Source organism: Phalacrocorax aristotelis, chromosome Z, assembly GCF_949628215.1.
Source record: "Phalacrocorax aristotelis chromosome Z, bGulAri2.1, whole genome shotgun sequence".
NCBI lineage: Eukaryota > Metazoa > Chordata > Aves > Suliformes > Phalacrocoracidae > Phalacrocorax > Phalacrocorax aristotelis.
Window position 1 is genome coordinate 38,249,280 of NC_134311.1, and position 24,813 is coordinate 38,274,092.

General features: G+C 41.3%; 1 protein-coding gene across 3 annotated transcripts in view; it reads right to left on the reverse strand.

Moving 5' to 3' along the window:
- The window catches only part of NTRK2 (neurotrophic receptor tyrosine kinase 2), a 200,211-nt gene that overhangs the window by 69,587 nt on the left and 105,811 nt on the right, over positions 1-24,813 (reverse strand). For all 3 annotated transcript variants that reach the window (XM_075078494.1, XM_075078499.1, XM_075078495.1), the window contains one exon: positions 14,078-14,266. In XM_075078494.1, the coding sequence (XP_074934595.1) occupies positions 14,078-14,266 (189 nt within the window). The remainder of the gene's footprint in view (positions 1-14,077; positions 14,267-24,813) is intronic.

The window sequence follows — 24,813 nt, forward strand, 5'->3', positions numbered from 1 at the left end:
TTGCTATCTTTCCGTAAGACTACATTTCCATTTAAATAATTGCCCTTCCTTCTTAAAAACGAAACCTCCTGGGATCAAGATATGTTTTTGCAGCAGCTTTGTTCTTAGGACTTCTCTGAATTCATCTTGTCTTTCTGAGGGAGATACCTAAAAAAGCCCTCTGCAAGAGGACAGAAATTCAGGGGACTATTCTTATACAACTTCTCTGCAGTCTGCTGCCATATTTCTATATCATAGGGCAGACACTAGTCTCTCAACCATTCAAATGTCTCCCAGCACAGCCTTTGGCTGCAGCTGTGGAAAAATCAAAGTTTCAGAAAGACAGCTCTTGAGATGGTTTATCTAATGAATACTGTGGATTTTAACATGTATACTTGAATACAGTATACCCATAGAGCAAGGTCAGAGAAAGCATAACAAAATGTTTTGTAAAAGCTTCTATGGACTTTTGGATGAGATGACTGGTCTGATGAGGCCAAGAACTCACTGTGCATGGGCACTGCCTTTTATATATGATGAAAAATAAATACCCAATGCTCAGGCTGACAGTCCATCCCAAGACCAGACCAAAACAAATACAATTCAAAGATTTCTCTGTATACTTTCTCTCCATTATTAAGAAAAACACCCAATGCTTTTCCGTGCTTTTCCCACAGCAAGCGCTCTACATATTCCTGTATATGTATTCTGTCAATAAACACAAGCTGCAAAGTTGAGATGGCAAAGCTGTCCTCTGTGGGAGCAATGAACACCTGTGTGCTTTGCTCTATCCTGAAACCATCCTACCTTGCAGTCAAGAAAATTTACCAGTCCAAGATAAATCTCTTACCAGTTTGTTTAATGTTGGCATTTACCACAGTCCTGTTTCAGACGTTGAGGCCAAACTCAAAACACACAGAGATCAATAGGGTGGAAAGACTCACGTTGATTAGAACGGGAAATCAATTCTGGATTGAGCCTCTAGAGGAAAGCTATCACTGCAAAGAAAAGCGGAAACTTCTCTCTTCTTCCTCGTTTCTGAAAGACATACTTTATTTTGCACTGTTTATTCCTCAGTGTGGTACAATTCCAGGGTTCTCTAAAATGCTGCCATTTAAAGAGGTAAAGAATTGTAACCTTAAAGTGCAGTACAATATTGTGATAAACGTGCAAAACCAATTCCAGCAAGGAAATGTGATGCATCAGAATGCATAATGCAAATTGCTTCAGTGAGTTGGTAAATAGTCACCTTCTAGTAAAATAAGGACTGTTGCAAACAGCTGAACTCAGATTAACTTTCAGAAGGATTCCCTGCATCTGCAAGGAAAGCAAAAGTCTTGTGCCTTCCTCTCCAGAAGCAAAAGCTAAGACAAAAAGGAAATACATTCTCCAGGAAAGACTGTATGAATTTGAGGCTTAAGTCTATGCTTCTATACCACATCTGCAGGATGACAACTGTGATTTACTGTGCGTGAAACAATGCTTCACTGAAAACATGCATCTGATGTCTCCTCTCAGAGTTAGGCACAAGACTGGAAGGACCCTTCCTGAAGAGTTGAGTTGAGTGCAGAGCTTTTGGGCTTCATGTCTGATACCTGCTGAGGTTGGCTGTGGCAACTGAAGGGGTCCAGCCCACAAATCCAATCTCCTCAGTGAAGGCCAGAGAACTGATGTGACTTGCAGTCAAAGGCAGTTTACACCCATAGTCAGCTGTGGGCTGCAGGCCCTTCCTCTGCTGCAGAGAGGTGGGCAGCAAGCCCCTTCTTCAGGTACATTGTGAATGCAGTGCGGGGTTTCAGGGCCCCTGGGGCAGTACCAAAGGCTCACCCCAGTTGTTACACTGGCTGCAGGACACTAACACCCCTCTGATGATGCTAACACTGTTACATGTCATTACTGTCCAGGACAGATGACCACCAACTCTCTGCTGCAATGGCTGGGTGTGTTTTAGCTGCTTCTGATCCCTCTTCTCGTCTGCTCTCCTGGTACTGAGGGTTTTGGCCACAGGAGGATATAAATATGTTGCTGTTAATGACAGGGAAGTTGCACATACCATACAGGGAATATCTGCTGGTTTATTAGAAGGGTTATGTTTTAAAAAGGACATAAATCTTCATGTCACAGAGCATAAGCAATCCTCTACATGTTGGAAGATCTGGAAGAAATAGACTCCTTAAGGTTTATTAGATGTTTATTTGATTAAGGGTTTCTAATAGGTACAGTACCAGTCATTTTTAGGTACCTGGAAAGTTACTACTGAGATCCGCTGTAGCAATTTGTCCATTCCCAAACTGAGCAGATACACTGTGCAAAAGAGGTGAGAATTTACCATCAACATAGATAGGAAGGGACAATGTCTGGACAATGACAACACAAATCATTTTACTCTCACACAGGTGACAGTATTCTGCACCTTTCTTCATTCCTTGTTGCACAAGTGAGCTTCGTGGACTGAAGCATCACAAGCACATGACAACTCAGACAGTCCTGGAAAGAGCAACCCTGTTGTAACAGGGTCCTTCCACTTCTAAACCAAAGAATAAGCCCAAAGGTTTTGCCTTGCAATTTACCACCCAAGAAGGAGCTTTTCAAGCTTTCCCACACAGTGCTGGTCAACGCATTTCTGTCTGGAGGCAATCCCATTGCTATTCCAGTCTCACTCGCCTCTTGAGTAGAGACTGCAAATACTGCAAAACAGTTGTGTTTCTTCGGATGAGCATAAAACAGGGACAAGACAAATCATGTCCTCCTGCAGAAACAGTCTGAGCAAATCAGTCATGTATTGTTCTTTCTTTGCCAAAGGCTGAGATTGAGGTTCTTTTGCTTCTTTTCCATTTGTTTCTCCCTTCTTCTGTTCCTTCCTACTTTGTGTGGGACATGTTTCCCGTGATGGGTATTGTTTTCAGCTATTTCTTTGGTTTTGTTAAGGCAGCCACAGGCCTTCCAAGCTGTGGGCACCAAAAAATGAGAGCAGATCCATGAAAGACAGCCTAAGAAACCAAATCTAAAATTCTACGCAACAGTCAGAAATGAGAAGAGCTGTGTGGGAATGGCTTCAGTTCAGAAAGTTTCTAACTGAAATTGTAGCTCAAAGAAGTATTCATAATGGCAGTTGAAAATTCTGTCAAATCTGTATTTCCCTCAAAATGATATAAATTGGAGATTGTTTGAAGTTAGATTTGGCTTCTCACCATCCAATCTTGGGAATAAATAACCACATGATAGAGACACCCACCTCATTTTCCATTCTTTCTTTCCACTGCTGTGGGAAACAAACCAAAGTGGGAGGAGGGAAGAGGGGAAGGAAGTGCCACTGTGAAGGCAGCTTTGCTTCACATCTAAACTCCGAGTCCAACCCTCCAGTGCAACTCAGTGCTGCTCAAGGGGCAGCAGTCTTGGAGACTGAAAGCCTTTTCCCGCACCCTGTGACCTGTACAATTACTTTCTACAGTTTCCAGCAGCCAGTTTTCAAAGACATTTAGGTAGCTAAAGGTGAAGCAATCACGGGAATTGTCCAAAGTACTAAGCTGACTAACACTCTGATTTCCATTGACCAGACTTTACAATTCCAAGGTGTTCAGGGGCTTTTTAGAAAACCAGTTAGATGTTGATTTAGCATCTGAATGCCTTTGAGATGCCCCTTTCATGTGCTTAGCTGACATCTGAGAATGGAATTTAGATTCCGCAAATGTAGAAATAAAAAAAATTCTCTAGAGAGATTATTAGTTATACAGAGATATGCTGCAATTTAGAGAAACACGTGATAATAGGTACGCATACGCCACATATTTTTAATAATTGCAAACAATACCCCCATGCAATATGCTTTCCATTTAAATGTTTAATTGCCCCCAAAAGCTAATGAGCAAGTGCTAGACAGAGGTACTGCGCAACTTTTCATCAACAGGACTTCAACTATTTCAGACCTCCTTGCAGGGTCTTGACTTAGGATATTTGACACTTTTTTCCCCTGCAGGGGTTTTATACTTCAATCACAGTGATTCCTCCACAATCTGCAAATAATAGCCTTCAATTATTATGGGCATTGATGGGCTAGAGATAAGACCAAGTGACTGTTCACCTCATACCAGATCTTTATGCCTCATGACTTAATCCACATAATAGCCTTTGAAGAGCCATAACCCATTCTCTCTGGAATGTCTTGCTCAGCCACAGGCTGAGAAATTCATACCAACCCTCACAGCCCTGGAACTACTGAGCTCGAGGGCTGCCTGTCTCTCCTTGCACCCCTCAGTCGTAGTCCCACTAAGCAGAGGTCCCATCGGCATCCTTGGTAGAGAGCTGCTGGTATTGAAAGCTGCTCTTGCTTCTGTCCAACAAACCAAAAGAAAACTAGCTTAAGAGAAAGTGAGAAATGGAAGGCTCTAAAAGATAATCACAAAGATAAGTTTCAGCAGTTGGGTTTTTGTGTTAATTAACAATGGAAGAGTGTTCTTGGAATTGTCTACCTGCATAATCATATTTTTTAAGTGAGTAAAAAATGCTGAGTTCAGGTGTTTTATTTTACAGAATATATGTCTAAACTAAAACACATATCTTAATTAAACACCTTCCAGTGAGAAAAAACAGCCTTATCATCCTTCCCCAAGTGCTGTTGTAGAAAATGAGAAGCCTATTGAGAGGTTTAATTAACCTCTCAAAGTTAATGCTTAAAAAAATTATTTGAAGAATATTACAGAATATTTCAGAATATTACCAGCTGTGTTACTTTTGTCTCTCATAACATTTTAAATGGCTGTTAGGTTCCACTTGCTGCTGGCCTACCTTATGGCCAAAACACACATGCAGCTAAGCCTGAGGCAATGAGGAGCTCCCCAGCAAAACCCTGTCAAAACCAAACCAAACGTACTTGGATCTGATGAACCTCAGTGGCATCTTTGCTAGGAAAGCTTTCTCAAGGCAGAATGATAATCAAGCTGCACAGACCAAAGAATAAAAAAGGTTTGGGAGATTAGCCACCCCAGAGCAGCTAATAAGCACTCCTGCTTGCAGGGAGAGATGAGGCAGCAGCAGGAGCACAAGCTTTACACATCCCCGCTGTGTGGATCCAGCACCAATGGGATGCAGTGGGAAAAGCATGTCTCTTGCAGAATCTGACAGCCAGAGTACAAATGATGTAGGGAAGGGAGGGACAGTGCAGGTGAACCCCTGCTGGGCATGTGTGCTGCCATGCAAGCCAATACACCCTCATTCAACACAGAAGCTCATAAATAGGAGGGGCATACATATATTCAGAGTGGTCCTGGACTCTTCTGCAGTTCTGAGAGCTCCAGGCTTAATGCAACCCATTGCTATCCAGAGCCTCCCTGCACTGGGCAGATCTGCAGATTTGCAAACCCAACCGCACAGTGTCCTCCAGGACACACACTGCTAAACTGCTCTCAAAAGTCACAGTCTCAAAGCACTGACAGCCTTATTGCTCAGAGACAGCTGCCAGAAAGAGGTGTGAAGGAAATTGTTTTATGTAGCCAAAAAATAACGTGGCTTACACTGCATCTGCGATGAATACTACCCTGTCTTCATTGATGCTTATTTGGACAACTGAATTCCTGATCATTTTCCCCCAGAATTCATCTTTCGGTGAGCTTGTGCTCAGGGATAACTGCATTTTACACCCCCAAGTTTCTTAATAACAATACACTTACTTGTGATGAAATGAAGAAAATTAGAAGCATGGTTTATGCATTTATTTGTAGCCAAATAATTTTGGCTACAAATTTATTTGATTTACTTTTGATTTTCTTGTAGTTTAGTATTTATTAGACTTAATATTTATAATTTTTTTTCTTATTTATACTACTTTGCCTCCCTGGGATCTGTATTTCTTATTTAGCCAAAACTGACACAAAGGAATAAATCCAAAGCCCAATCCTGCTCCCATGCTTAGGGTCATGATAAGGAGATTTTCACAATGGATTACTTTTTTTTTCCATTCAGCTTAAATATAAGTCCTACCCATTTAACCTCCACTGTGTAATTTTCCCATTACACTTTCATATACTTATGCAGGTTTCTGTATATAAAATCAACATCCATAGAACTTAGTATGCAGCACAGAGTCTGAAAGGCCTAATTTAATCATTACAGTATAAACAGCGCTATTTGTCATTTACATATTCCTGATTTAGCTACATATTTGGTGCCAAAATAGTGTCTGTATTTGATACAGATGTATTGTCAAATGGCAAACTGAATGTAGTGATGCCACCAAGATTACACCTACTAAAAATGCACCATGTTGGGTTTTTCAACCTTGACCACTACCATAATTTCAGAGTGCTTGCACATATGTTTAATTTCACGTCATCTTTCATAAGTCCTTAAGAGTGCTCTTCACATGAAGCCATGGTTGGGCTTGATGTTGACAGTGCATTTCAGTGCTCTGCTGAAGAACAATGTGCTTATCTGTAGCTTACCTGACTAGCTTACACAAGAAGGTGCATGCTCTACCTGAATTTTGACATTGGACACTTTCCTGAAAGTGCGTGTTTCATGCTATCTTGCCTCATACTCTGTCTCTGTAGTTGAAATGCATACTTTGGACCTTCATCCACTATTTAGCCAGCAGTATGTTTCATGTGCTGTATTTCCACGTAATGAAATACTCATGCTATTCATAAAGATCAGAGTCCAAGCTGTTCTTCCTTGCAGTTGTATTTCCAGCATTTGGACTCTCAGAGCAAGTAGTTTACTCCAGGGGAGACCTTATCGCTCTCTACAGCTATCTGAAAGGAGGTTGCAGTGAGATGGGTGTTGGTCTCTTCTCCCAGGTCGCTAGCGATAGAATGAGAGGAAATGGCTTCAAGCTGCATCAGGGGAGGTTTAGATTGGATATCAGGAAAAATTTCTTTACTGAAAGAGTGGTTAGGCATTGGAACAGGCTGCCCAGAGAGGTGGGGGAGTCATCATCCCTGAAGGTATTTAAAAGACGTGTAGATCTTCAGGGAATGGTTTAGGAGACATGGTAGTGCTGGGTTGACAGCTGGACTTGATGATCTTTTCCAACCTTAATGGTTCTATGATCCTATGATTCTATTAAATAATTCAAGTATCGAAACAACATTCTGTGTGATGAAATGCAAATATTTTGCTGAAAGCGTGATTTCTTGCGTTTTTTTATTGGATGTAAATGGATTTCATGGACAGACCAAAACCGCACACATGTAATTTCTGGGAGCAAAACTGATTCTATAGGTTCACCACTACACTAAATGTGGAAATATGCCTTTCTTCCCAATTCTGAATTTGTAAGGAGGTAGAAATCCATGGTTTTAAAGTTGAAAGCTTCTGTCTTTTGGAGAATTTCTTCTGTCTGGTTGGAAAACAAAATAAAAATGCAGGTCTGCTGAGTCTCAGAATGAGAAGCAAGAGTTAAAAAATCTCATTTCTCGTTAATTTATTTATTCAGTTTCATTTTATTTGTTGGGCAAATGAAACATGTGACCACATTATTGGGAAAAATACCTGAGGCTCAATATGCTATGGTCTGGGAGACAAATCTCTCGCCAGTTAACAAAAGTTGAATGCAACTTATGAAATATATCATTGATGTATACAGCTGACATTTCTGACATATGTGTGACTTGATGAACAACTGCAAAGACACACATTTTAAATGGTGACAGCAATCAGGTATTAAAGCATGCGGTCAAACTACGAAAGTATTTTGTGAAGATGACAAAATATACCTTCATATATCTTTGTATCTTTATTCAGCCAAACTCTCTTTTATATATTCACCTAGCCAATAAAATATTTCGAGAGCAAAGCATACAATGGGATCAGGGCAAGCAGTAAATATAATATGTACACCCTTCTTTGTAATCTCAACCTAATTCATGTTTGGCTTTCAGCATCTGAAGATCCTGAAGTTAAGCCTTGTTAAGTCTCCCAAGTTCTGAATCCTGACTACCAATGAATGTCAAGACTGGCAAGTTCAGTTTGGACAGGGAGATTTTTCCTCCCAGTCTGGATTTTGCTAAGATTGATCAGTTTTGCTCCTCTGCATTCTGGCTGTTGAAGTCATGGTGTCTTTTATAGGAAAATGAGCTGCTTATAAATTTTCAGCTCTGCAGACTTCGGGAGTTGATGGAAAATCCCCAGGCTTAGGGCTTAGCTGGCTAAGAAACCACTACAGCAGCCTTTCTTTTGTGGTCACTCAGATATAAAAGCCTTTCAAAAGAGATGGAAATGCTGACAGACTGTTTCTTTTGGGAGATCCTTCTTCTGTGCACAGGGGCCAACTCACTCTATTTTTTACCCTGTAATGTGTGTAAAAAATCAGCCCTATTCCTCAAAACTGTAGGGAAGTGTAGGGTGAAACATGCCATAATTTGTTATGTGGGAAGTAAAATCACATAGATATTGTGTGCTGCAGACAGTCTGCCTTGGCATTAGGTAATATTAGGCAAGGCCAATAGCATTGCACATTGCTATTTTCTACAGAACACCGCACGTGCAGGATGAGCAGCACGCAGAAATGAACAGATCTGCTGCTCTGGGTCAGAGGCCTGGCAGATCCCTTCAGTGCAGAGGCTTTCTTGGTGAATTTTCCTTTTTGTCTCCAGCTTTCATATCACCAGACCCTCACATGCCCACTCTGCAGTGAGAGCCCACACACCCAGTGAGGGAAGACTGAGCTGGGGCCAGGCTCTGTTGTGGGACTCCTAGGGCAAGGGTACCTGAGAAATACAAACCAGATGACCATGTCCCCTCCTTCTGTTGAACCTCTCCTGGAAATACAGACAACTACTTCTTTTTTCAGACCAAATGGTCCATTGCTAGTGATCCAAGGGTTGGGGAGGAGGTTGTCAGCCTACTCCAAAATGAAGAGAAACCAGTCCACCTTGTGGGGTGTGAGTGGTCAGAGCCACGGAAACAACTGGGTGGTGAACTGCAAGTAGCTGCACCCTGCCACAAATGGCCTGGGATGCAAATGTAACTCAGCAAGTCCAGGTATCTGGCTGCTCCCCTCTGTTCCCTGAGGTCGACATAACCGGGGCCATCTCCTCAGGCTGACAGACTAGAGCCAGCTCTGCACATGCTGCTGCCATGCTCAAATGCTTCCAAATCATGAAACTGAGTTTTAAAAAGAATCACAACATAATAAACAGAAGGAAAACAAATCCAGATCTTTTTTTTCTGTTTCCTCAGCTTTCTGGGGTCTGGCTGACATTCTCAAGCATTTCTTCACATTTTTTTTAATTTTAAAATGAAATCTGACATCGTCACCAGACTCCAAGACCTATGGCTTTAAAGAGAAAAGTCCAGGGCTGTGGGAGTCATGACAAAATGACAAGAATAACACTCCTATTTCTTTTCTCCCTTAAAAATCATTCAAGAAGGTGGTGGCCTGAAGCAGAGCATTTCTGCAACTTTCCTGTCTAACAGAGACAACCAAAGATTGGTTATGTATATGTTAAAAAGAAACTGCAGACTTTCCCTAACAGGCCAAGTGGAATTACAATAATTATTATCTAAACTGCACATTCACACTCCTGTCCTTGAAGGAACACAATCACAAGATGCCGAAATATTAAGACTATCTCATTAATATACCCAAATTTCTCATACGAAAGCCACAGTCCATACCACATCATCTGAAACACATCGACTACATGTACAGCCAGCCACTGAAAACATCTTGCCACTAGACCACCCACTGACTAATCAGCAAGCCTGTCCAGTACACTATTTTCCATCATTGATAATATCTTTAGGGGTGAAATCAAGCAAATTGCAGGTACAGATTAGCTGGGAAGTTCAAACTGATGTCAGCGCAGCCGCTGTTTATCCACCCTAGGGGGCATAAAACTTGGAGCTTGCAAACCTCTCCATGAAAGGGTGAAGCTCCAGCCTTCCTTTCCATTGCACCCAAACAACCAGGGTGACTTCATGGGGCAGGGGTGGGGGTTACTGGGGTGAGATTCAGAGAACAACCTGACTCTTAAAATCCAAAAAATATCTGCAAGCAGTTTCTTACCCAAGTTCTGCTCTAAGAGTTTCAGCCTGGACACTTCCACTGGTGTTTTATGCATGCACTCTCCTCAGGTTTTGCTTTCCACATTACTACCAACATAGCAATGTTATTTACTAACTGCATTTCCACCATTAATCACGGAAATGTAATAGTAATGGGCTGATATATTCCAAGCACTGGGCTGCAAGCTAAGTGATGAATGAAGAAAGTCCATAGCTGTTCATGGGGAAAATGGCTTTGTTTCTTCTGCCTTGTTTCAACAGGTCTGGTAGGCTCAGTTGGTAACTTCAGCAACTGCAATTCCTGTGCAGAGATGCAGAAGACTAATCTTTGAAATATCATGGCATTCATGAAAATACCAAATAGCTTAGGGGCTGTGACAGCCTATAAAATTAGTGAAGCTAACCATCTAGCAATAGTTAGCATCCATGCCCACATGATATTACAATGTCCAGTTGATTTCAGGGAACAAAAATCTTTGCAAGGTTTGTCATCCATGCAAGGTTTCTGCACCTAGCAATGTTACTTCACCACAAAGTTATGGCCCAGTTTTCAGTGGCAACAACTGAAAGCTGTTGGTAATTGCCAGGCAAGAGGTTTGCAGGCTGACGCTAATACAGCACAAGCTGGTTCATCATGACTTAAGTGCAAAGAGCATTTTACCATGTCCAGGCTACAGCATCTCTCTCACACATCTGAAATCAGATTGTCGCTGCTAGCCAAGTGCTGCCAAAAAGGAGATACCTTTTGATTTCACACAAAAAGGAACCAATAAGTCTGGTATGTGTCTGAAACATGTCTGTGTACCACAGACTGTAAACTTCAAGATGGAAATATTCAAAATATTGGAGTGGCAGGTGAGCCCATCAGCCAGCAGCAACCAAGGGTACATGTCAGGGAAAGGAAAAGCCAGGAGCGCTGGGATACAGTGTCTTACAGATGAGTGCTGAAGAAGCATCAGTGGGTTTGCTGGTGAGGAAAATGGGTAGTTAAGATGGTGAGCAGCTGGAGTGGGAAATATCAGCCAATGCCAGTTGGAAGATGAAGAGTAATTTTCTACCATTATGTCAATTAAAGGTACAGGTGAGCATTTGTGCTGAAACCTCGGACAGAAATTCAGTTCTTCTGAGTGATGACTAGAACCCATCCCCCTCAAGTTGATGGGTCTTTGGTCTTCATCAGTTGGCTTTTCCCACCTTGAAAGCTGTCTCTCAGGAGGAAGAAAGTGCTATAACTGCTCTCCTGAGCCTGACTTTTTAGAAGCCATCGCTCTTTAGTTGTTCAGTAGTGACAGTACCAATTTACTGATACAGTGATGGAATTTCCAACTAAATTGATTGCAATCAACTTTCTAGTTTTCTTTTAAACACATACACTTGTAATACTTTGCAATAGAGCTTGATACACTGTATTCAGAAATGGTTATCTGTAGACAAATCACAGTATGGCTTAAGTAGATAACAAAAAAAGAAACTCCACTTGCTACTCCCAGCAGCCATACTCCTTCAGCTTCTAGGAAAACTGCAATACAATCTGCATACAGTTTCACCTAGCTCAAAGTCTCACCTCCTTCTACAGACCAACATACACTAAATACTTAAGAATCTTTTCCAGCATGACTGTCAGTGATTGCTCTGTTTAATGCTAGCGGACAATGGAACTTAGACCAGATAGGAAATAAACATAAATGTCAATTATCTTGCTGAAGATGAGAAACCAGATGACATCTGGAGCTGGCATTATTGTAAACAGGAAAAAGGTATGAGAGCTACTTAGCTTAGAGGTTTATAAATACCAGATATACACATCAGGAGGAGGTTGGCAGCTTAAGAAAGGACAAGTGCAGCTCTGTAAAAATAAATGAGTGAGAGAGATGGAAAGAGAGCATATGTGAAATTATTTCTGGGAAGACCATTTTTGTCCGAGACAATTTTAATTATGCTCTTTATTGGACAGATGCTCAGTGTGGTAGGAGAAATCTGCCTTGGTTTATACACTACCTCTGTTTACCTGATTCTCTTTGCTAAAGTAATAAAACCACAAAGACAGAGACCACCATGGCAATGTGGAATAATGCAGAGCATCAGCTCCACAAACCTCCCCAGAGCACCATAGCAAAGTCTTGAGCCACATCCTGCAAGCATTTATGCACAAACTGAACTTCATGTACTGTGATTAATTTCTCTGACACCATGTGGGTTTCATTGCAGCACACAAAACCAAACACAGACTTACGTAGTTTTAGGATCAGGACCTACTTAGCACTAGTCAGCCATGATTTAATGCCTCTGTACTTAATGTGCAGCTTACTAAATGTGAGAGAATTCTGTGTTTTGGTATAGTTTGGGTTCTTCCCCAGAACAGCACGTATGTTGTTTCAACATTAATGCTGAAAGTTAAATACTCTTTAGTCACTGATGTTTATTTAAACAATTATAATGTTGTCTAATGCGGCTGGGAACGGAGGTACAGTAGCCTCATATTTAAAATCATGGCCTTTTATATAACATTAGAGAGCTCTAGTGGGCATGTTGCCCGTTTCTAATTCCCTAGCGGCTTCTATTCCTCACAGGAATTAATGTTCTAATCAGAATGCATCTGTGTAACATTTTCCTTGTGCTGGTCAAGTATCAGCAGTTCAGTGACTACCTTATACATCCCACTGCATATGCTAGGCCAGATTATTCAAATATACTCTGGTAGAAGAGACAATGGGGCATTTCTAATCACAAAATAGTAACACACAAAAAAGCTATGGTAAGAGTGAACATCAGAGATGTACCATAAAAAGGCATAAAAAGGCCTTCTGTTGCGTTGTGGGAACATCCTTCTGTGGATTGTGCTTATTGCAATAACTGAGATGTAGATGAACATTAATATTCACAAGATACGTAGGCAGTCCAGCATCAGTCTTTGCAACCTTAGAAGTCACGCATACATGTATGCATGCATGCTGTCATCGACAGGTCAAGAAGGATTTCTATTACAGCATTTAAACTTTGCAAAATTGGAGGCAAAGGTTTCTGGCCTTGACAATAAGTCCCTAGTCTACAGCTTGTGCTATGAAGCGATATCATGCAGGGTAGGATACAGGTAGGATGTATCATCCCTTAGTTGCAAGCCCAGTGCTCACCAGCTATACAGGGAATCTCTAGGGTGACTTCCCAGAGGACCAGTTCAGACTTCCAGTAACACTTCAGAAATGTATGTACATTCACACACAAAAAAGAGGACAAAAGAGCCAGGAACAACCTTCTCTGAAATACTTAGAGACCTTAATGTACTGATGAAAAATAGCAAGCAGTGCAGTTACTATTAATAACAATAACTTCTAGGTATTTTTTTCTGTTATCTGCTGCAATGCTAATCACTGGTTCAAAAAGCAACGTTTCACATGTCCAATTCTAAAACTGTTACTAGGTTTGAAAAGTAGCACCTGAAGTTAGGAATACTCTTTTTTAACTATGCACACTTAATTATGTTTAACTCTTCATATTTTTTCACATTTCACCTGCTTCTAACTGAACATGAAAGAATTTGTATGCGACATTTACTGTCCATCATGCAACCTTCTGCTCTACTTTTAAATATTCAACATCTTTTCCAGCTGTAGAAGCTGAACTAAACAATGAAATTAAAAGAATTGATGTCTTAACCCTTACTTTACCAATAATCAGATTGCAAAGTTAGGTTATATTAATTGCCAATATGATCAATTTAAAAGCAGCAGGTATGTAACAACACTGACTTCTACTTTTGACCCAGGATTTTTTTTCTCCCAAGAACACATTCAGTGCACAGGACCGGCCAAAGACCACTGAAATCAATGGAAAGGCTACCGGTGACTTTGATGGAATATGGATCGGGCTTTGAGCGTTAACACTGCTGACTTCTTTGACTTATCACAAGGGCTGAATTTGGCATTGACAGATGTAAAGCGGTTCATCCCATGTACATTTAACAAATTGCATACATTTTAACCCCTCCCTTCCACTCCCAGAAATTTAGAGCATTTTGTTCTGCTAGCTCTGTTAAGGAGCCCCAGCACCTGCACAGGTAAAACGAATGACTGAAACATATACAGTTGTTTGTACTTACAGGTGTCTGGCTTGAGCTGACTGTTGGTAATTCCAAAATACTGAGGATTTTCGATGACAGGAATCTTTGTCATCCCAATGATGACTGCATCAGGACCTCCCTCAGAAGAAGACGGAGTGTTACTGCCATTTGAAATGTGGTGAAGGGGACTGGCTGAATCATCGTCATTGCTGATAACTGAAGAAGGACCTAGGGTTAGAAACAAAGATTTTCCTGTAATTCAGCACATGGTTCCCTTCCCTCAGACGATTCCTTGTTTTTGTTTTCTCTGGTTTTTTGGACAGTTTGTCCTCCACCCCCATAATCAACAGTGCTCTTTGTGTGCCTTGTGGACCTTACCTCAGGAATTTTATATGTCGGGGTGCAGGTGGAGAACAGTGGGTTATTTCCATTAGGAGTTGGAATGTGAAGCAAATTTCTGTACCGGTAGATCACCTAGACTAAAGGTGTCAGGGTCCAGCACAGTCTGACACTGGGAAAGATCTCCAAATTTATTGAACTCCTTCTGTCATTCTCAGAAATAAGGTATGAAATACACACATTAACTTTTTCACCTTATGCCCTACTTGGATCACACAGTGATGATTGCCACAAATTCGGGGAATGCCTGCCCTCCCTTTGAGGTGCCGTTATAACAAGACAAAAGACACAGAGGAGATTGGCTCATCCTGATGTGGGAAGCTGGTAATTTCTGAAAGACAATACTGGCTGAGAGCCAAAATCCAGGGGACAATTTGAACAGTTACAGAACATGCAGAGCAGACGTTGAGAAGAGTAGTGGGGAAGACACATCCCACCCCACTGCAAAATCTGGGGTCACTGCAGGGGAGCTCATCCAGGCCCAGGGAACATCCCACTGGGTCCCCCATCCATACCTGTGTCTATTCATCTCCCAGAAAGAGGTTTATTTTGATCAGTAATTGAGTGACAGTTTTTGTCTTGTTTTCACTCTGTGCTTTGTATTTTTAACGAAAGTGCCACGGAGATAAAACTTTGTAAATGGGTAAAAAAAGTCCTGCTTAGCAGTGTCCCACTTCTGTGTGCTGCAGAGTCCTTTGATCTAACAGCAACATCACTGCAGGTAACATTTGTACCCTTGGCATCTAACCCTACTGTTTAAATTCCACATTACAACTTCCAGTTTACATCCAGTATTCAAAGAAAACCAGAATTACCATTTAGCAGCAGCAACATTTTCCCTGACCTCCCCACTGAAGAGCCAGCAGAGATTACACATGCCACATTTCACTTCATTTTCGATCCATGTTAACCAGGGGTTTTGGAATGGCATTCACATCCTCTAATTGTAACAATCAAAAGATGATGTTAGAAACACATGGAAAAATTCACCTCCTGGCAGTGCCTATCCTGGAACGGCATCTGAGATAGCACCTGCATTTAACCCACAAGCAGCAGTGACAGGTGAGGTTAATGTCCCCCCAAAGACAGGCGCAGCAGAGAGGACCCTGAGGATGATGAAAAGCCACGTTTACTCCAAGTTGCCATTCATTCCATTGCAAAATGCTGGAGCCCCAGACTTGAGTTTTAGGTTGGACAGAAGCAACAGTGCAGAGGCGAGACAGAGCTGAGTAATGCACCAACATAGATGGCATTTGTCTCTGCAGGAGAGATGGGGGATGCAGAGAGAGAGAGAGAGAGAATGGGGACTAGCAGCAGGTCCTGTAGACGCATCATTGAGGATGTGAGAGAAGATGGGCAGGATCCAGCATAGCACACACATAATTAAGGAACAAGATGAGAACTAGGACAACCCCAGACACAGCAGCCAAGAAAGGGCAGCTTTAAAGAAAAGAAAGTCTTACTCTTTTGTGGCTCACTGTATCATTAACAGAAACACTTTACCATTACATGGCATGCCTCACAGGAATAAAACTTAAATAATTTGGCATGTGGCTATTCAACCCTACCTTTAGAGACAAGTGTACTCCCACCCCTCTCCTGCTTTCCTTTCTCCCCAGTTGGTTTAATGGTGCATGAGGGAAATGTTCTCATAGTTTGAAAAAGTACTTCTCCCCCTAGCCTGAAACATTAGAGGTAATTTTTCAAATACCTTGCACGTCACTGGGAAGTTACTGTTGACAAATGTAAGTGAAGCCTAGATCTCTGCAATTTGTCAAGTGAAATACTAATACCAAGGCTGGTTTTGTCATTACTGATCACTCAGATCCTCAAAAGATTGATTCTACTAGGAAAGCTGCCAGGATTAAGAGTTTTTGGCGAAGATTTCTCTAATGAAGTGCAGAGCCTAACAAACTGTGGGAAAAGGTCCTCAGATGGCACATGAGATACTTACGTGAAGTCACAACACATTTTTCAGGTGCATGAGAGTTGTGTGCAAGTGGCATCAGAGTACAAACCCATTTAAAACCACATTCCATTTTTTCTAGACATCCTTATGTCTCAACTTTCTGAACGTCAGGCTAATGGCTCCAAAAAGCGGGCTGACGAATACACATTTTCTTGGGAAAATGAAGCCCTTTTATACTATATAGCTTTAGTATGACAGTCAAATCCCTTCTCTTACAGCAAATAGGCAAATTCTGTTGGCTCTGTAATTTAATCGAGGCATGACTCTAAGTCTTTTTCAGCCCTGCTGTTCTCTGCTGCACAGGAGGAGGCTCTTTTGTCATTGTTTGCTTCCACCACACATGTGGTGATGGCAAGGAAAAGTGACCATTACACATCTCTAGACGTTAAAGTGGGATAATGAATAGAAACTCATTCTGTTCATCAAATCATTTCTGCACTACTCCAAGACCCAATTTTGTACAGTAAACTGTTTTTTTCAATCAGTATAAACCTCAAAGTGCTGCAGGTGGAAAGCAGACAATTGTTCTGTAAATTTATTTGCTGAATTAGGCTAACTGGTAAAAACTAGTCTTCTGTGTGATATCAAGCAGGCTCCAAGTATACTCAGCTCTCTGATGTAGGTGAGGAAAACCCAGAAAATGAGGTGATTTCCAAAGCAATTCCTGGCAGTATGAAACCGTTTAAGGAAAATTCAACTCTGGAAACTTTGTGCTGTCTCACTCAGTGATCTCTCTCACCTATTAGCAAGTAATCAGCTCATACAGTGGTCTTTGGAAGTAGTTGTCTGGGTTCAAAAATCCTATTTCCTGTATATTTCTTCTCTAATTAAGACAATGAGAAGTCAACACATGGAAATTTTTGTGTATCAGTGGCAGCTGAGCTCACATCCTTTCAAACTTCCCCTTTGCTGGGACCTTTTTGCCAACGTGAGCAAACTAGTACATAAACTGTTTCCACACTTGCTTATTTCCCAGACTATCCACTTACCATAAAGTTACATTTCATTTTTTGAGTGCACTAGGCCACATTTCAATTACAGGCCAGCACTGCAGCCAGCTATGACTGATATTCTAGTAATGCAAGACCATTTTCTGGGATGCAAGATGAGGCCATCGCCTGTGCTGACAAGAAGCTAGAGCTGCCCTTTTCTGAATACGCATGGAGCTCAAATTGAAGGGTAATTTCTTAAAGCGCCTTAAAGTGTGGTTTCATCCAGATGAAATGGGGTCAGTGAATTATTTGTCAAAGGCAGAATGAGTATGATAATTACCCCAGTCACCTATTACTGATTCTGTTTTTATAAAATTTGTTGTTGGTTTCACACCTGAAATCTGAAAATTTTAGACAAAATGGCATTGGTGGGAGTGAAAATCAGGGGTTGTCAATAGCCATTAGCTATTGCCAGTAGCTGACTCACAGTCAGGTTGAGCTTTTAAGAAAACTCCAGAGGCCTTATCCACCTTCAAATGTGCTGCCCAACATCTTCACTTGATTTCATTTTTAGACCACAATTCTTATCTTATGAAGATAGACGTGAGAGCCAGATAAGAAATGGTAGCCTGCCTTGCAGAAGAAACATGTAAGCTATACACTTCAGGGCTGAATTTCTCCTCTCCTTGACATTGAGCTAAAAACATGTCCATTCTGCATCACCTAGGCCCAAGAAAAATCTCTTCTGTTTACAAACCCAGAAGGTGTCTGAAAAAGTGGTGACATGTATGAAAACCAATTATATTTGGAATTAACAAGCTATAATAAATACCTCACACACCTAGGTTGTGAATGATCTTCGGCACATTTTTGGGGACAGGCAGAAACAACAAACTTCTCTTACTGCACATCCCACAGAAAACTTGAGACAATCAAATACCGCTGGGTGGGGTCATGGTTTACCTTCACCAGTGCCAGTACCCCACCCTGAAATATAATTCACCTCTGAGTTACCTCTTGAACAGCACATACCTGTGCTGTCTTTGACCTTCGTGGTGCCAACAAATGTGAGTTTCCTTAGGTTTAGAAATGAATTTTAATAAAAGTAACTATTTTCAAGGTGTGCTGGTCTTTATGGCCAGGAGAAGGAGTTTCATTATTATAAAATATAGCCTTTCCTGCTGCTCCTATCGCCATCAGAGTTAATGTAGGTTTAACACACATGCTACCAACACCTACCTACACTGCTACTTTTTAGGGCTATGTTTTGGTTTGCATTATTTCAGACTTCTGCTAATACTTATGCAGTTGGCTGTGGCAACGCATCTGACTACTGGCTGCCACTGGAATAATGCACACGACCTTCCTGTGTATCAATGCACCGAAAGAGTCCCAAGGTGAATAATAGTATGACTCAGCTAAGCAGGCTCAGGCAAAGAATAAAAAGGAGAGGCTCTCAAGTGCAGAATCAGAAAGAACATATGCGTTTTGTTTGCAGCTGGCATGGCCTTGCAAGCACATACACTCAGACTTTAGTTTAGATGGTCACAAACGAGCACAAACCACCTACTTCTCCCTCCACCTACAGTGTCAAAGCTATAAGCAGTCTACTCTGCATGTTTGCTCTCCAAGGTCTAACAAGAACTCTTGGAAGCTACAATATCCTGCATCCTCCTTGCAACACACTTCTGTGCATCACACATCACTCCAGTTATCCCTGAAGTCACTGCTAATGGCTCAGGCACACTGGGAAACAATAGGAGTAATAATTATCAAAAACCCGGCTGATTATAGCTTTGTGGTTGGAGCTGTGTGGTTACAATGATGCATCTGCTTAGCCAAGTGTTATGAGGCAGCTCAGGTAAAGAAGATTGTTTATAGAGTTGAATTTGTGCAGTGATGCCTTAATTACCATGGCTCCTTCCATGAGAAATTATGTTGGCTGCTAGGAAGATTTCTCAACTGACCTTGCACTAGCATTGGCTCTTCTTACTTCCTCTGATAACAGGGACCAGTCCGTGCTGGGGCATGGTAATAGCACGCCATCAAGTCAAAAGCAGGAGAGTGAGTGCGTGTCACATCAATCAGCATCACCTCTGCTGAATTTCAAGGCCATACTGAATCTTCTTTCTTTTTTTCTTTCGGGAGGGGTGTATTTTTTCACTAGTTAAATACCTTGTTCTGGAAAAGCAATTACACAAGATTTCTTTTCCCATGAGACTCTCATATTTGCTGTAGATTCTAAGTTCTACTTTTCTGCATGATTAAAAGGTAAGTTTTATGCTTCAGCAAGAACAGATATTCAATTTTTCTTGTTATCAAGCTAGGATCCAACTTTCTTACCAGAACAGACATCTTTTTAGCTTAACTCTTGAATCACTGTCTCATCTTTCACTCCCTCTGGAAGAAAACGCATCAATCACAGCTTGGAACACTTTTTTTTCTGACTAAGGTGCTATAAGCTTTACTTTGAATATTCCTTTGCATTCATAAGTTCAACAACTGCATGCAACTGTGATATTGAATCATGTTTATGCAATTCTATTAGACTGGATAAGAGAGCCCAGCATAATAGAAAGCAATGCAATTACAGAAACATTATTTTATATTATTGGTCTCTTAAAATGCTGCATGCTGAATGCAGGGAATTGAATTAAAAGGCATAAATAGAACACAGGAAAAAATTCAAAGCTGGCTGAATAACCGTCTCAAAGAGAAACCACTTTAGTCTCACTTTGCTTGGTGGAGCTGTTCAAAGTAAAGGCAGATGCTTCTGCAAATCTAGAATGGGCTAATGAGGGAAAGCTCAAAGCAAGGTGCTCCTATGCCTTCTCAGGAGTTCAGCTGTGCAGAGCAATACATTTCTTGCCTCTCCCCACCCTCCAACCAACCCTTCTTGTCTCATATCCCCACCCCTGCCAGCTCCACAGAAAACAGACACTAGTCTTAGCCTCAGTGAAGTCATCTCAATAGTCACTGTCACACTCAGTTGCAGCATGAGTATTTTGGGTTTAATCCTCCTTTGTTTGTGGTGCAGAAAACACAAGACTAAGATCATCCCAAGAAACTTTATACCCAAGTCCATCCTGCTGAAGCACACTGCTCTTCACGGCTCAAACAGTGCATGTCCTTCTCATCCCAGTGCAGCACACTGAGCCAAAAACCACATTGTAGACATTAAGTCTGTGACTCAGAAAACTGAGACTTGCCAGGCTTGGGTGTTTACACGATAAATAATCTCACATCTTTTGACAGGCATCATTAATCTGTTTAACTGATTTGCACCCACCAGTGCTTGTTTCAGCTTGTACTGTGTTGCTTCTTGATACATGAGATGAAAAAAACTTTGTGACACTGCCCAGGAAGTTCGGTCCTCATCCAAGAGCACGCTCCCAGGAAGTCAGGGCAACCAGAATGGAGAGCTGGAGAACTTCCCCACACCCAGCAGACAAATGCCTCTGTTCCCTGTCAGCATGCACTTCTAACAGTCTCTGAATAATGGAAGGAAGGGGTCTCCTTGGAGGTCTCTTGCAGGAGTAAGTGGCTGAAAATAAATGTTTAAACTCAAGAAGCAGCCCTTTGGAGTCTGTTCACTTATGACCATCGCAAAACAAAGTGGAGACATTTGTTTGAAAATCATGATGAAGCCACGCTGCTTTGATGTAACATTTCATTTGGGTGATCAAGAACCCAAGGTGGTTTGCTTTTGTTTTCATGTGAAAAATCAATGTTTTGTCTTTCCTCATTTGTTGCAGCTTCCCAAGAAGACTAAATTGTGTTGTTAGCACTGTATCGCTTTCACACAGAGCAAATACATTACAAAGCTGGATTATTTTCTTTCCTGCATAGAATAATTTAAGTAATGCACACCTTTGAGTCTAATGAAATAACAGGTATGTTATTCAGCTTTACAGTACCAAATTTTCAGTGTTGCTAGGTGTCAAAAGGTCAGTCACACTAACTTAAATGCCCTTCCCCTAAAATGCATGTTCCTCTTGCTGGAAAATGTATTTCAAATGCCTAACTCCTCTAGAGAGCAACAAACACGCAATCTGGGTAATTTCCACTGAAATGACTGCACACAGATTTTAGCCACTCAAATATTTCATCAGGCGTTTTTGTTGTGGTTTTGAATCTAAGAGCCACAGCTGCATATTTGTTTGCTTCGGTGTGTGATTGTGAAAGAATCCCAGTCAGTTCCTCTCAGCTGCCTTTCTTCTCACAACCTTTTCTGTAGTCCCCTGTATGCATGCATTCACATATCCCTTTACACACAAGCCTAGTGCATTCCAGAGTTCATAGTTTCTGCAAGGGAGGTTTCCAAACAGGAAGGACTCCCTAGGATAACCTAAGGGAGCCCTTCATAACTCAAGTCATTCCCCGAAAGCCATGTGACCTACATGATGCAGGGACAAAGACACAGGTGCCTATGTCTGGGACAGACTGGCAAGGCAGTTCACCCAGGAAACATCCTCTGCAGCACTGCAAAACTCTGTAAGAAAAAGGATGAGGTTTCTAATCCATACTGGTTTTGCTAGTATTGCCTATGCAGGACAAAAGGTGCGTGATCCCCCTCTGCCCTGGCCTCACTCCAGGGCCGCGTCTCCCCAGGGATGACATCAGCGAAGCCTCAGCCTGTGGCGCAAAGGTTGCCGATTTCTTTCTCCTTTCAGCCAGAATGGGAGGCATTTGTATAACAGATCTCACAACTGCAGTCTGGCATACATCTTCAAACTCTTTAGCACCATGACAATAAATCCTCACAGTTGGTCCTCAGTGAGGTACTTGCTACTATTACTCCCCGATAGGAGGTAACTGAGGAACTCTGCATGACTCCCTGATTTGCCCAGCACTGCAGGTGGGATCTTTGTCAAAGTCGTGACCAGGACCTGGGGTGGACTGCCAGCCCCAGCTGTTGAACCATGGAGCCCTTCAGGACTTACAGCTCTCCTTCAGCTGTAGGATAAATGGTGGTTATACAGCTGCCCATTGCTTCATGGACACGCTGAAGTATCTGCAGCTCAGATGATGTGCCCTGTCATAAAGAATGAGGAATTTATGGCCTCTGATTATTGGTAGTCAAATGAAACACAGACCTGAGACAAAAATTTAGCAGGGATGTAGGGTATTAATCAATACAAATATGTGAGCCAGAGAAGTAAGGATATAAGGCAGCAGAAAATGAGAAAGAAGGAAAAAAAAAAAGATTTATCTTTTTTAATATAGATCAACAAGACCATTCATTACAGCCACCTGCAGGTTTGGATATCTCAGAAACGTGCGTAAAATTACCATCCTTCAAAAATACTACAGTGAAAAATCACCGCAATAAGAAAAAAGATCAGCTGGAATGCACTTGTTGGCATCAAGCAAAAAAGAGTAATTCACCCAAAATTAAATTCTTGTTGCCTTTCATTTCATTTAAAAACTATTTAATTAACAATTGCTTCCCTCCACACTTCCCATAAATAATCTAAGTGTTAGCATTCCCATTCCTAGGGCTGTAAATGATGTCCTCTGTTGTCTAAAAGATAAATACAATGTGTACAGAAGCAACACAAGTTTCCCCACGCTGCTTTGGCAGTCAGTCTTTATCTAACAGAACAGGAAAGCTACTTGGAGTAGTCAACTTGAATAATTTTGCAAATTCTGTTTAGACATGGTTAGATGATATGGGAGATATGCTAGACTGTGGATAAATGCTCCCTGATATTAAACTTGTATTTCTTGCTTGGTGCTTTTTTTTTTTTTTTTTTAAAAAGCATTATGAATGGAACTGTTTCCCATCTTTAAAACCTCCCTTATTATTTCTTGGGAGTACAGAGATACTATCTACAGGCCTCTCCCATCCAAGCAAATAAGCAGAAAATATGATATGGAAAAACATAGAAATACTCAGAAACCCAAGGAAAAACTGAAGAACTGGGATTTCATTTATCCTAAACAGAGGTCTTAGGAGGTACACAGGGATAGCCTTCCGATGGAAGGGAACAATCTTAATTTCATGCCTATGATGGATAGGAATGAAAAGTTGCATGACAAAAATGCATCAAGAAAGACTGAGGTAAAATGTTAGGAAAACATCCTCAGGCACTGGAATTGCTCATGTAAGACACAGAAATCTCCACTTCTGGACACCTTGAAGCCAGATCAGGAAAATATCTGCTGGAAAAGATACAGGTACAGTTGATACAGGCTTAGGACAGGGAAGAATCTCCCATGTCCCTTTTCACCCCTAATCTTCCATAATGACAAAAAGACCTTGACTGGTCTTATGGAAAACACTTCGGTTTCTTCAAATGTTGATTTATGTCTATTCATAACTGAATGACACCTGTAGCTCAACAAATACATAGCATATATCAATAAAGTGTGTATATTTCAATGCATTAGCAGGTTACTTTTCCAGGCTGCAGAAATCAAGATAGGTTTATTCAGGTGAGAAGCACACCAGTTATGTATGAATCCACAGTCTACAGTGGGTTATTCTACTAGAACACACATTATTTAATTGCATTCTTTACATACAATTTATTTCAGTGGGGTTTTCCCCCTTAATTGTTTCTGAATAGTTTTCGTTAGTGGAAGTGTTTACATGTTAACTACTATAACACAAAGTTTTGTATCATTTTTTCACTTTTTGTGAGTGGAAGATTCTTATAGGTCCGCAAAACTGCACAAATTACAAAGTCAACACTGTCCTACATTGAAATATACCTCTCAGTTTGTTCTCAACAAGCATTCCAGCATAATAGCTTCCAATTCACTTTTCATTTACAGCCACACTAGCTAACCTTAAAACGTGACAATCTGCAAAGAAGCAAAACTAAATGATTATACACAATCAACCCAAACATCATGTTCAAATTGTAAACAACATCTGCAGAAATCTGGTTTTGCTGTTTACTCAGCTCTCACTGAGAAGAACTTGCAGCCTAGCTAATGCTTTCTTGGACTTGCACTGATTTGGACTGGCTCCTCTTCATCTCTGAACATCCCCCATCCTTGAAAACAGGTTTTAAAAACAAAAACAAGGCCAACCTACACCTGAAGAGGAGAGCATGGGAAGATGGTGAACTAATGCTTCACTACCTATTTCTTATCAAGTAATTCAATGCCTCCTTGGCTGAGCCGGCTTTGGGTCCTGATGGCCCAAATATTGCATGTGCTTGGGAGGAGGTATCTGGCCTTTGGAAGAGGGCTGCTGAAGGGCAGCAGGCTTCAGCACAGAAGACAGGCTGTCCAAAACTGGCCCTCAGTGTGCATAAAGCAGAAGATAGCTTACTTTCTTTCCTAAGCATCAATGCCTGACGTTCTATTCCAATTTATATTAGACTATTTAGCAAGAGGGAAACTGATTCCTTTCGTGTCTCTGGCCTAGCAGCCATTTCAGTGGCTTTCTCTACAGTCCCTGTCCCTAGAGCACTCAGCAACTATACACCTCTCTGGCCTTCAAACAGACATCACAGACCATG